Source organism: Amorphotheca resinae (assembly GCF_003019875.1).
Source record: "Amorphotheca resinae ATCC 22711 unplaced genomic scaffold M430scaffold_3, whole genome shotgun sequence".
NCBI lineage: Eukaryota > Fungi > Ascomycota > Leotiomycetes > Helotiales > Amorphothecaceae > Amorphotheca > Amorphotheca resinae.
Window position 1 is genome coordinate 683,290 of NW_020194473.1, and position 13,294 is coordinate 696,583.

Below are 13,294 nucleotides of genomic sequence, written 5' to 3' on the forward strand. Positions count from 1 at the left end.
GACTATGGGATGCATTACTTCTAGACGGTATAAATAAATAATCTAGAAGTAACCTCAACACCAAGTCTAAGACTACCTACATTTGCCAACAAACAAGATGACGTTAAATGCAATCACGTGAAAATACATCACGTGGTGTGAACGTCCCCCATCATGTCCTCAGCTGCAAGGATCGAAAATGCTTGGCTGCTTCGTACAATGCCATCACAATGCCGCCAAGTACAAACTAGATTCCCATGCTGTTCTCTTCGGACAAGCTTTCCGCCTACCTAGGTACAGTAGTACCACTGCTGCTCACTCTACCTGCCACCTGGTAACCTTCGGTTTGACTGAGCCGATCAAGATCTGCCCGGTCCATCGGCGCGCTCCGCTCGGTAACCTTACTGTATTTAAGGTTAGCTAGACACTTGCTTCAACGTTGAACATCTTTTTGCCTTTGGCAAGAGCTTAAAGCGCATCTTGACTGTTTATCAGAACTTCCCCCCTTTCTGTTTGACAAGGCTATATAGGTCCTCCGACGGTAGCAGCATTAAACTGATAAGATCTCGCGACTGTACCTCCGTATAGAGTACATACACCTTTTGCTTGCTCTTTAGACGTACCAATCACTACAACCACTTCAAGCTTCATTTTCCGTATAGTACCTGCTGAGTAGTCTCACAGGGACCGTCATCGGATACGACGCCACGTTTACCTTGGGAGCAGTTGGATTCCGATAGGTCGTCAGGCATTGCACGAACCGCATTCAAGGACGCGTACAGACCTCGGATGGACGCCACACATATCATAGGTCAATTACTGTACCCTTTTGAAAGGACCTCAACGAAAGGGCCTAGAACTCTGCAGAGGTGCGCATGGTGGCGTAGAGGCAGCGAGGCCCTCGCTCGTCCATGGAAATTCCTTGCTTTCGCTCTCGCGGTATCGTGTAGCTGCATTGAAGTGTCAATGATTGTCAGGCCACTTCCAGTTGCAACTTCTCAGTGCTTTGATCGCAAGACCCTGCACAATGCCAATACCCCGCTCTCTCCCTGTATCCTGTCGTATTCCGTACCTTGGAATAGTCCAAGGGCCATGTCTGTCATGTCATCGTAGCGAAGTGTTAAGTTGATACTTCGCCATGGGAGAGCGGTTCCATCAATCTCCAGCTACTCCCACAAATTAACTACAATCATTCTTTAATCTTCACCCGATCATCATTCTTTGTTAGCACCTCGATAGATATTGTTCTGTTATACATCCTCGGGCACTATTCCCTACCTCACGGATGTCGTCTCTCACTGTCCCCGAGTCCCTCTATTCGAGCATTAGTAACGATCAACTCGGGTTCTTTCTTTATAATTCAGAAACCAATACCCGATGCTATAGCTCCTTTGCGGAAGAGTTCCGATTATTGGTGTCCTTGGGATATGAACAGCAGGATTACATCAATCTCCAGCCACCAGAAAATCGAAATGGAGCCGGATACGTGCAGTTTGATGCCGATCCAGATACGTTTCTTCACGATACGGATTTGTCACAGCCAGAGGACCCTTTTATCTTTAATGATACTAGGAGAACCCTCAAGGACCTAGGTCTTCGTTCCACAGGTTCCACAGATCAGTTCAAGCATCCGGGTACGGCTCAAATCAACGCCTCTGATGCTCCGAAGCCTCAGTCGCCCACAATAGATCTGTATAACTGGGCAGTAAGGGCATACCCCGTGAGCCCGGGTGCATTTGCGGCACAGCCTGAAGACCCTCTGAGACTGTCACGACTGGAACGGCCTGCTGGAGCTTGTAAAAAAGAGATGTCCAACACGGCGAGGCTACCGCCAGACTCACCCTTCACTACCGAAACATCAGATGCTCTACCGACACGGGAAGCTGGGAATGAGACGACGAAGGGCTCAAAGCGCGAGGCGGATACGCAAGACTTAGTTAGAGGAAAGAAGGCCAGGAGAGTTTGCAAGTCAAAGAAACTCGTGGTGGTTAGCAAGGAGGATCAACAGGCTCGACGCAAGGTGTTCCTTGAGAAGAATCGAAACGCTGCGGCCAAATACCGCGCTCGAAGCAAGCAGTCTGAGGCAAAGCTGAAAGCCACCTTCCAAGATATGACCGTCAGGCGTGGCGCATTGGATTCCCAACTAGCGGAGCTAAAACATCAATACGCGAAGTTGGAGGCCAAGTTATTACCTCACTGTCAAGTCTGTCCTTCGAAGAACCTTGAGGACTGGGTAAGGGCGCTACCACGGGGTGGTCCAGTTCAATCGTCCAAATCGATAGGCAAATCACTTCAGCTCGGCGATGATAATCTCGAAATCATCCTATAGGGATTGATGGCACAGGCAACTTACGTCCTAACTATATATGTCGTTGCCGCTAAACTACTATCTGTCTCTATCAGGGTTTCGAACATACCCGCTCCGAGCCTCGAGGGCCTCTTCTAGTGTGACGGGAAGCAACCTGCCCACGATGTGCTACACGTACCTGTCCCTTATCATGTGTTACGAAATTCACACGAAATATACGAAGGAGGAACTGTTGAAGAAGATTCAGAAGCTCAAGGGGAAGGACCATTTGATACGCTCTGTGCCTTGTCCAGCGACATGAGGGTTATTTTATTTTATTTTATTTTATTCCCCTTGCGAGCGTCACTTCTGGCTAGTATTCTATGTGACATGTGCCAGCAGTTCATTACCATCGAGGCAGTATTGCCCCGCAACTCTTTCCTTTTCCCTGTCATGACCGACCGCATCTGGCGTGATGGCCAGACAGCGCATAGACACCAGATATCTCAGATCAGCCACCTCTGGATGCTTCGGCAGAGACGTTGCCGAGACGGTCATGTAGAGACCGAAATGCGTCGCTATGATTAACCCGATGAAATTCCCGTGACTTACTTCACCAAAGGCCATGTTTACTCGGTTTTTGTTACTGACACGGCCCCTCCAATGCGGGGCCAAAGCCAGGTATCTATCTCATGCTGACTTTGTACAAAGATAGAGGTCGTCTCTCCAGTTTCGCCCCGTCGTCCGGCGGGGAGTTCCTGACATCTGTTTCTTTGGAGGGCATAATCATGGGTGAAGGTTGTACAAGGAGTGTGTGCATAAAAGGAATTGGTGACACAAGAGCGAATGAACTGGAGACAACAGCAGGGTAGAGCCAGACATTATCTCTCTGTATGTGACCTAGGAAGAGATTAGAGGTCATTGTTGCAAGCAAATTCAATCCAAACGTTTGGATCGTAAGCTGTAGTCATTATGAAGAGCTCTTTATATCTGCTGGCTTTACAGAGTCGCTTGATCGCGGTAGCACCTTTGTTCTCTCCATAAGAGATTTGACAAGAGCGTCTGACGATCCATAAAGGCAATGTGCCTCAATCCCCCCAAGGGACAATATCTTTCAAGCTGGATCATATCAGGTGGGTGGTTGATTTCGTCCGACATGCCGACATGTTGATTAGGGGGAAAGGAAGAGAGGTACTTACCTATAGGTACCTATAAATAGGCCCAGAACATACCCGAGGTCTAATTAAAGCGGCGCTGTTCATGCGGCTGTTCAGCCTGAGGACCTCAGGCGACCATGCTGGGGGGTGAGCAGGTGTCTCGGCGCTCTGATTGGCGGCAACTGGCATCGCGACCAACGCCCGGTCCTGGAAACTCCGTATTTTTTGAACTTCAGTCCCTATCAACAAGACCCACGAGCACACCCAATCGTGCTAGGTCCTAGCATCCCCGATTGCTCTGGATACTTCTTCGACTGCATTTTCCTCTCCGGGATCCTTTCTCTCCCGCAAAGGAGACACCTACCTCTAGAGTTCGTCGACGCGACGCATCACCTCGCCTGTGAACCTTTTCCGGCCCTTCTCGACTCCCCATCCCAGCAAGATGGCTTCCCTTGGTGAGGACTTGCTCGGAATCGTCAACAAGCTTCAGGATCTGGTCTTCAACACTATCGGCAATGATAGCTTGGATCTGCCTCAGATTGTACGCTTCCACCCCTTGGTTTCGTCGACTTTGAACTGATTGATTCCTCTGTTCTAGGTCGTCGTTGGATCACAGTCTTCAGGGAAATCCTCAGTCCTCGAGAACATTGTCGGACGAGACTTTTTGCCCCGTGGCAGTGGCATCGTAACTCGGAGACCGCTCATTCTACAGCTCATCAACGTCCCGGCCGAGGACGATGCAGCCGACCCGCACACAGCGGCCAGCGTTGCCACGCAGCCAGAATGGGCAGAGTTCCACCACTTGCCCAATCGAAAATTTACAGACTTTCTAGAGGTGAAACGCGAAATTGAGAACGAAACGGCCAGGATAGCTGGAAATAACAAGGGTATCAACCGACAACCAATAAATCTCAAAATCTACTCCCCTCACGTCTTGAGCTTAACACTGGTTGATTTACCTGGTTTAACAAAGGTATGACGTTCCACTTATAGGTTCTAGAGAGCGCCAAGCTAAAGTTACTTTCAGGTTCCTATTGGAGACCAGCCCACGGATATCGAAAAGCAGACTCGGAACCTTATTTCGGAATACATCGCAAAACCGAACAGCATTATACTGGCAGTATCCCCTGCCAACGTTGATATTGTGAATTCAGAGGCACTGAAGCTTGCACGGCATGTCGACCCCCTTGGCCGGAGAACCATCGGTGTTCTTACAAAGATTGATCTTATGGACCATGGTACGAACGCATTGGATATTCTCTCGGGACGGGTGTATCCTTTGAAACTTGGCTTTATCGGCGTTGTGAATCGATCACAACAAGATATCCAGGGGAATAAATCACTGTCCGAGGCCTTGAAATCAGAGGCAGAGTTCTTTAAACATCACCCAGCATACCGAAACATGGCCAACAGATGTGGTACCCAATACTTGGCCAAGACCTTAAACACAACATTGATGGCGCACATTCGCGAAAGATTGCCCGATATAAAAGCGCGGCTGAACACATTGATGGGTCAAACACAGCAGGAGCTGGCTAGTTACGGGGACATGCATTTCAGTGGAAAAGAACACCGAGGATCCTTGGTGTTGCAATTAATGACTCGCTTTGCCTCTTCCTTTATCTCCTCGATAGATGGTACTTCCACAGAAATATCCACCAAGGAACTCTGTGGAGGTGCTCGCATTTACTACATCTTTAACTCGGTTTTTGGAAACTCCTTAGAAACGATAGACCCGACAACAAATCTTTCAGCACTTGACATCCGAACAGCAATCCGAAATTCCACTGGACCACGACCGAGCCTTTTCGTTCCCGAACTTGCTTTTGACCTCTTGGTCAAACCACAGATCAAGCTCCTGGAAATTCCTAGCCAGAGATGCGTCGAGCTTGTCTATGAGGAGCTTATCAAGATTTGCCACACTTGTGGTTCAACAGAACTGACACGGTTCCCTAGATTGCAAGCCAAGCTCATTGAAGTCGTGTCAGATCTCCTCCGCGAACGTCTGGGCCCTGCGTCTTCATACGTAGAATCTCTAATTTCAATTCAGAGAGCATACATCAACACTAATCACCCTAACTTCCTCGGCGCAGCAGCTGCTATGAGCAATGTGGTGAGCAACAAGCAAGAAAGAGAGAGAAAAAGGCTTATCCAGGAGGAACGGGAGAGGCGAGAACGGAGAAAGCAGAAAGAACTGGGCGCTGCGAACGGGACCGAAGCCCCTGAAGATGAAGAGGAACCCGGCACTGAGAAGATAGAGAACCTACCTCATCGAAAACATGCTCATAAGGGGGCGCGTAGCTCCTCCCCTGCAGTTCGCGAGAATGGCACAAGCGGCATTGCTGCTACGATGAATGGCGCCAGATCTGCATCCCCAACCAGATTCAATAAGGAGGCTGCGGGCGGTGCCCGTGACTCCTTCTTAAACTATTTCTTTGGCAAGGATGGCGGTTTGCAAGCCGGCGGGATTGGTACTGGACAAAGCATACCTCCAATACAAAATCCAAACTTGAATAGACATGTCAGTCAAAGCACAGAGCCTAGTTTCAGTCAGAGCATCCGAAGGCAGGAGGAACGTATCGTCTCAAGAACTCCAGCTCAGCAAGCACGGGAAGACAATTATGAACTTGGAAGAGCACAGAGAGATTCTGATTACTCGTCGCCATTTGTAAGTCTACAGAATCTTGCATCTGGTCGAAGCTAACTTTGATTTAGGGCAACAGCGATGAGCCAGCCCTTACGGATCGTGAGGCTATGGAAACAGAGCTGATTCGAGCCCTGATCTCATCGTACTTCAACATTGTCCGTGAATCAATAGCGGATCAAGTTCCAAAAGCGGTCATGCACCTTTTGGTCAACCACTCGAAGGATGTGGTCCAGAACCGATTGGTCAGTGAGCTGTACAAGGAAGAGCTTTTTGAAGAACTCCTCTACGAAGACGACGCAGTCAAGAAAGAACGTGAGAAATGCGAGAAGCTGCTTAAGACGTATAGAGAGGCTGCTAAGATCGTGGGCGAAGTCGGGATATAATGACTATGGATATGGAAGCAAGGGGTTTGTTCGATTAGGTCGTTCCATGATGGCGCACTCATTATGGAGGACGAGAGATGACGATTGTAGAATATCATGTATTGTCGTTGTGCCGCTTAGGAGGGATTTGTAACCTGTTCTAACACTACTTGGTGGCACTTTTACAGGTCTGGGGCCATCCGAGACCATGTTTTTATACAAAGAAAGCCGATCTGCTCAGTTAAACTTGATCCTCCTCTGCGAGTAGTGATTAGATAGGTACAGTTCTGCGCTTCCCCTAGGTATTCTGATCAGCACTCGGCCACAGTGACTCCCGGTCATGTGTTGCTTGTATATCACGTGGCTACCTAAGGTACAGCTCACGTGCAGAGGCACGAACCGCTAAGCGAGAATTTATACCACCTCGTTGTCAGATATTGGTCCTTTATCGATGTTATCCTCCGTGCTAGATACAATCAATCCTAGGTATAGAATTCATCCTGAAGCTGATACGAAGAGATCTTCGATGTAGATCTTCGATGTAAGATGGCCCGTGCACTTGGTTCGTAGCGCGTTGGAATCACGTACAGGAACAACTTCATACCTCATGCTCTCTATTGCTCTTGGCTGACGGCAATTCTCTGGAGCCTGGCTTTCCTGGATGTATCAATTCTCTTAAGACATCTGATGGCCACTGTTCTAGACAATGTCTGCCACACCTACGACCAGCGGTGGTAATGACGGAATCGTCATTACAGGGGGCCAGAGCCATAAGGAGCACCGATCTCGTCGACTCCGGAATTTTCTCTTGCCAGATGGTAAAGAAGTCCATATTGCTCTCTCACACGAAGAAGCCGAATCCCTCCGCAAGAGATTAGAGGCTATCAAAAAAGATGAGCCCTTCGAACTAGTCATCAGTGGCTCACCAGAACACCTAGATGCGCTGAAAAGAGCCCACAGTCACCATGAGCAAAGAAGGCAATTTCTCAGAGACAGGCATGGAGAGGCTTATGATGAGTTTGAGAATGTCCGTGCTGAGTTGGATGTTATTGGGTCCGAGCTACACATGTTGACCGATCATGCTGTGGCTTTGGATGCCAACTTCTCAAAGTATGGATATAGTGCTCATCTGAGAACTTATGATGAAGACTCTCCCGAGTCGAGCGCTCGGTCTTCAATAAGTGGATTGCACGGCCCAGACCATGAGAGCAAAGATTGGGCTGCAGAAAGGACGAATGGCAGCGTCATGAAAATCTATAAGAAGGCGAGTCCGCGAGCAACTGCAAGGCTCTTCTTTTCCGGACCCCTCCTGTTCTTTAATTCTGGGGAGGGATGCACTAACGGGCTAAGTAGCCTACTATCAGGCAGTACTTTCATAAAGGACTGCTCTGGAGGGCCAGTGGATCTACCGAGACAGCTTCTTTTGAGTTGTTTGTCGATCTTCTGTATGTAGGCATAATTGCCATCAACGGTGATCACGCCGCGGAAGACCCAACTGGTGATGAGCTCTTGAGATTTGCAATAACCTTCATCATGAGCTGGAAGATTTGGAGCGACCTTGCTCTCATCATCAGTTGGTTCAAAACGGATGATATTATCCAGCGTGTATCTGTAGTATTCATTATGGCTTGTCTTGTTGGGTTGGTTTCCACTTTCTTTTACGGTTTCGGGGCCTGAAGCTGTATTTTGAGCTATCTTTCGTGTGGCTAGACATCTATGCCTTTCGAAGCCCTAGTGGGTAGGTAGGGTAGGTATGCTACTCAGTTGCTCAGATACCCGCATACTTGTACGGTGTCAAAAACCTGTTGAATGCAACATCCATGCCTATATTTGGGCTTTTTGACTGCTACCCACAAGCCTCATACTAACATTCTTCGCAGCCTGACGACCAATATGCTTGATGCATTTAAGTCAACCTACTCCCAACTAGTGGCCTTCTATCTCACTGCTCGATTGTTCTTGGGATCTTACTGTCTGACTCTCTCATTCTTGGTCCCCATGGTACGAGGAATGATGGTAGTACAAGCCATCATAACTTTGATTCCAGGCGCTCTTTGGATTGCCAGCATTCATGTCGCAATGCCTGACCGGCTCGCCTTGATTTGGATTGCAATTTTTCTGGATTTATGCCTGTCGATTTTTGTCCTCCTTCTTATACGATGGGCCAAATGTATCTCCAGTTCTCTGGGGGAATGGGTCGGCAAAGTATTCGACTTCTACCCCGCCGTTAATATTGAGCACAGGACTGCGCGCACAGACGCTTTCGTCACCATGGTGTTTGGTTATTCTGTTGTAGCTATCCTATATCAGAATGCCGCTTCGTTTGGGCTGAACGCCTTCTTTGGGAAGGCTGTGCTTGGGCTTCTCCAGGCGTTCTGCTTTAACTGGATATATTTCGAGCTTGATAGTGCAGACCTTTTTCAGCATGCAATTCGCCGGAGTATGGTTGCTGGTAGGCCTCAATTCTTCAGCTTCTGTATGTCTACATAGGTACTGACAAGTCTTAGCATCGGCCTGGTCCGCCGCTCACCTCCCGTTCATTATGAGTTTCGTTATTGGGGGCGCGGCGATATCGAAATTAGTCCTCGCCACGGACTGTGACGATACCAAACTCAAAGATCTGACAGAGACATACCAGGAGAAATCCGACGCAGATATTCCTGTTGGCCTTCGTTGGTTCTATTGCGCAGGCTTTGGTATAGCATTAGCGTGCATGAGTAAGCATACCCCCTTCCATAAACAAACGGCCCAACTAACTTCCCTAGGCGTTATATCAGTCTGTCATATCCATAAAGATACCACAAATGTTCAGATCCGCCTCAGGAAACGGTATCGGACGGCCAACCGGCTAGGGGTCTCCATCATCATGCTCTGTCTCCCCACTGCGCACAGCCTCAACTCGCTCCATCTCATCTCCATCATGACAGGATTAATACTTTGGGTCCTGGTGTTGGAATTGTGGGGGGTAAACCCGGTGAAAGTTTCTTTGGTGAGAAAACGGCGTGCAGATACACGGCTACATGTAAGATCTCGAAGAAGGAGTTGCAGTCTGCTGCTAAGACGGGACATATGATTAATGTACAAGATCTCAGCGAAAGGGGAGAAAAGGGTATGTACGAATTGAGTTAGCGGGATTGGATAAGGTGATGCAGCGGGGGCGTTTGGGGGTTAGCGGGTATATAAATTAATGATCTGAGTGCAATGTAGCCCATTAGCAAAGTGTTGGAACAAATCATTCACTGGGGTGCTACAGTTTTAGGCCAATTGTCAACTTGCAGTTGCTCCATGACACTTCAGTTGATTACCAGAATGAGTCCAATAATTCGGGCAAGTACCCTTAAAAGGTATCCTAAAATGCTGGCATTAACCCAGAGATCCGTATACTATATTACCAATTTCTGAGTGCTAGGCTACTCTGCCTTCACTCTTAAAATACGGGACTTGCAACTATATTTACGGAACGCCTTTCCCCTCTCTTGTTGCCTTGGCCAGCTCACTCATTGCCGTATCATCAGCATACCTCTTATAAATCGGCACGTAATGCTCCTTCTCTGAAGTAGTATTCACCACACTCTCCCTGCTCTCAATAGCACTCAACCAGCGCTCCCATCTCTCCCAGATCTTTCCCTGGGGAATTCTAACCCCGCCCTTGAAATGATCAAACACCCATAACCTCAGAGCCCAAGGAGCGATGCCCAAATCCACCAAGCTCACTTCCTCCCCTAGGAAGAAAGGGCCCTTGGGATCCATCGCCTCCGTAAACTGCCTCAGCTTATCCAAGAACTCCTCGCGGACCCTAGATAAACCCTCATCGTCCTCGGATTTCGGCTGGTATTGCAGGAAGCGGTGGAAGGCGGGAATGATGCGAGACGTCACGAAATCGATCCAGATGCGGGCGCGCGCCCTCTCGTACGGATCGCTGGGGAGCAGGCGCATGGGAGCCGGATACGCGTCCTCGAGGAACTCGCACACGACGGTGCTTTCGTAGAGCGGCTTGCCGGCGTACTCGAGGGTGGGGACGAGACCGCGGGGGTTGAGGGACAGTAGCGAGGCGGGCTTGTGGTAGGGGTTGACTTCGATGTATTGGAAGGGGATTTTCTTCTCGAGAAGCACCAGAAGCACACGTTGCACGAAGGGGCAGAACTGGGGAGTTTAGAGGAGTGGTGGGAGATTTTGGGGAGGGAATAGAATAGGTACCCAGCCGGCGTAAAGCTTCAAGGGAGCTTCTTGCTGATGCTCTTGCACCATCTTCGCTGCTGCTCCGGTGGCATGCGGGAATAGATGCGAGTCTGGATGATCTTGACCCATCGTGAAAGAGATAATGATAAGTTGAGAACAGAACTTGAGAATTACTGTGCTTTTGATTTGGATTTTAATGAAAGGCCCTCTGAACGAGCTTTATATTTCCCCTCAGTTCTTATGTAAGAAGTGGGTGGAATTGATATTGTATGGAAAAGATGAAGAGATAAAAGCCACAATACCCAAGGTAGGTAGACAAGCTTGGGAATGGAAAATCCAGAAGAACGTCACTAGACGAGGCAAAGAGGAGCCAAGATGCTCTCTTGATAGCTGTTGCTTGGTCTTTCACAGGCAGATATTGCAGATATTGCAGATATTGAAGGCCCCCATGGCCGATATGCGATGTTATGACGCAATTCAGACAGCGGGGCATCTCGCTGAACGTCGAGCTTCACTTGAACTTGAACCCATCGCATATTATTCCCGGAATCCAATCAGCATCAAGACTATTTGCAGCATGTCTGAAACTCTCGAACAAAGATGACTTTCTCCGCCCAACCGAGAATTATTGGCAATTTTGTAGAGGCAAAGGGGGGAAAAAATAAACTCTGTGGCTGGAAATTGATTTGCTGCCGTCGTGCGTAGTTGTAGCGGGGATAACACAGCCTCTCTTCTCGTCGACATCGCTACTGGATCTCCCTTACATATCGCGTTCCTCAGAGAGAACTTTCTTCGCAGTTGCATCTGCCAACTTCCTCTCCCCCTCGCCCTCCTCTCATCCGCATCAGCTCTGCCAAAAAAAAGCGTCTCAAGGTCACGACCATGACAGGTCCAGCAACGTGCGCACTCTCCTCCCTCCTCTCTCCCTCTCTCCCTCTTCCCCCGCAGCGCCCCGGCGCCCCCGAACATGAAGCTGACGTCGCTCTAGGCCCGGGCAGGAAGGGCCCTCGTTCGCGCCGCCGCCGCTCCCCGAGGGCTGGATCGCCCAGTGGGACGGCATGGGCCGCAAGTACTATTTCGTGCAGTTGTCGACGGGAGCCTCGCAATGGGAGACCCCGACCCAGCCCGCGCCCACGGGCCCAACGCCCCAGGCTACGCCGCAGGGCGGGCTAGATCACCCGTATGGCACGCCGGATCAGCAGCAGGGAGAGATCATCACGAATCCGGATGGGAGCCAGAGTCTGAGGCATCCGGATGGGAAGGTCGAGCCGCTGCCAGCCGACGGGGAGAGGGGTCTGGGGGTATGTGATTCTCTTTTTATATACGTTTTCTTGGAGGAGAGGAAGTGCATGAGTGCTGACGGGCTTAGTCCTTTGCTATGCAGCAGTTGATGGGTGGCAAGAAGCAGGATCAGGGTGGTTTGGCCGCCCTGGCTAGTCAATTCCTGGGTGGTGGTTCAAATCATAACCAGAGCAGTGGCAGTGGCAGTGGTAGTGGTGGTGGAACTGGGTCACTTGTGAGCGCGTTGGCGGGCAGTCTGCTGGGCGGCAAGAAACCAAGCCAGCAGCAGCAGCAGCAAGATTACTCGGGATCACACAATACGCAGCATAGCCAGGGTGGAGGTTTTATGCAGAATTTGGGGACAATGTTTGGCGGCCATCAATCATCTTCGGTACGCTGGCTTTTTACTACGTAGTGTGATCGTACGCTGACTATTTGTGACAGGGAGGAAATTTTGGTTACTCCTCACATAACAACCACCAAGGGGGTTACTCTGGAGAGGCTCCTCCAACCTCCTACCAACCCAGTGGCACAGCCCATACTTCATATAACCCACCCCCTCAACACCACTCCTCTTACTCTCAGACTCAAAACACTCCCCAGCACCAATCTTACAATGCCCAGGGACAAACACCATCTTACGGCCAAAATTCTTACGGCGGCGCTCCCTCAACTGCACAACAGCCGCCTTACGGTGCCCCGCAACAAGCCTCTTACTCTCCTCCTTATGGTGGGGTCCAACATCAGAATTCATACGGAAGTGGGGCACCCCCGCAATCTCACCAATATCCCGGTGCTCCTCCAAGCTATGGTCAAAGCAATGGCCCAGGATATGGATCGCATCAACCTCAACCACAGCATTACCAAGGCTCGCATAGTACTGAGATGCCGGGTGGATATTATGGCGGCAGTGGAGGCCCTGGTGCGCCGAATGTACCGATAGGAAGCCATCCTCACCACGGGCATCATGGGGTTCCGCCTCCACCGCCTGGCGGGCCGCCTCAAGGAGGTCAAGGAGGGTACGGTGGCCAGCAGCAGCGGTGGTAAATTGATGAAAATATGACGGAATGAAAAGGTTGTTTGATTTTCTTGCTAGGTTTGGGTTTACTTCAATTAGACGGGCATCCAGTACCTTCCACATGCGTGGACGCATGATTTGTAGTATAATCGGGATCCTGTTACGCTGCTCGGTGTGACTGTTCGGTGTGTGAGATTCAAAGAGGCCCTGGAGTACAGAATGGACGTAAATGTGTCATTCCTTCCCGGATAGCAGGTTTGGTCGGGACACTTAATCAATTTCGCAACGGTGCTCACAAATAGATTCTCAGGTCGCGGTGTATGTCAACATGGGGCGCCTAAGAACCAAGCGGTAAAGTGCAGTCGCCTGACATAGAAGCATTTA

General features: G+C 49.8%; 5 protein-coding genes across 5 annotated transcripts; 4 read left to right on the forward strand and 1 right to left on the reverse strand.

Annotated features, from left to right (window-relative positions):
- Positions 1-178: 178 nt before the first annotated feature.
- On the forward strand, positions 179-2,308 carry M430DRAFT_56778 (hypothetical protein; the record flags this gene model as incomplete). Its single annotated transcript, XM_024868635.1, has 3 exons — positions 179-394; positions 664-1,073; positions 1,366-2,308. 3 exons carry the CDS (start codon positions 179-181, stop codon positions 2,306-2,308), a joined length of 1,569 nt encoding a protein of 522 aa, XP_024722957.1.
- Positions 2,309-3,666: 1,358 nt separating this feature from the next.
- On the forward strand, positions 3,667-6,673 carry M430DRAFT_135293 (hypothetical protein). The gene is made up of 4 exons (XM_024862399.1): positions 3,667-3,964; positions 4,022-4,396; positions 4,451-6,091; positions 6,139-6,673. The coding sequence occupies exons 1-4, from the start codon at positions 3,866-3,868 to the stop codon at positions 6,451-6,453; spliced, it is 2,430 nt and encodes an 809-aa protein (XP_024722958.1). The 5' UTR covers positions 3,667-3,865; the 3' UTR covers positions 6,454-6,673.
- A 465-nt stretch (positions 6,674-7,138) lies between these two features.
- Positions 7,139-9,561, forward strand: M430DRAFT_48526 (hypothetical protein; the record flags this gene model as incomplete). The annotated part of the gene is made up of 6 exons (XM_024868004.1): positions 7,139-7,696; positions 7,786-8,072; positions 8,313-8,884; positions 8,940-9,149; positions 9,198-9,397; positions 9,427-9,561. 6 exons carry the CDS (start codon positions 7,139-7,141, stop codon positions 9,559-9,561), a joined length of 1,962 nt encoding a protein of 653 aa, XP_024722959.1.
- Positions 9,562-9,865: 304 nt separating this feature from the next.
- M430DRAFT_56781 (hypothetical protein) lies at positions 9,866-10,740 on the reverse strand (the record flags this gene model as incomplete). Its single annotated transcript, XM_024868636.1, has 2 exons — positions 9,866-10,575; positions 10,630-10,740. The coding sequence occupies 2 exons, from the start codon at positions 10,738-10,740 to the stop codon at positions 9,886-9,888; spliced, it is 801 nt and encodes a 266-aa protein (XP_024722960.1). The 3' UTR covers positions 9,866-9,885.
- A 426-nt stretch (positions 10,741-11,166) lies between these two features.
- On the forward strand, positions 11,167-12,939 carry M430DRAFT_40148 (hypothetical protein; the record flags this gene model as incomplete). Its single annotated transcript, XM_024867371.1, has 4 exons — positions 11,167-11,510; positions 11,600-11,912; positions 11,981-12,283; positions 12,337-12,939. Exons 1-4 carry the CDS (start codon positions 11,494-11,496, stop codon positions 12,937-12,939), a joined length of 1,236 nt encoding a protein of 411 aa, XP_024722961.1. The 5' UTR covers positions 11,167-11,493.
- Positions 12,940-13,294: the final 355 nt, after the last annotated feature.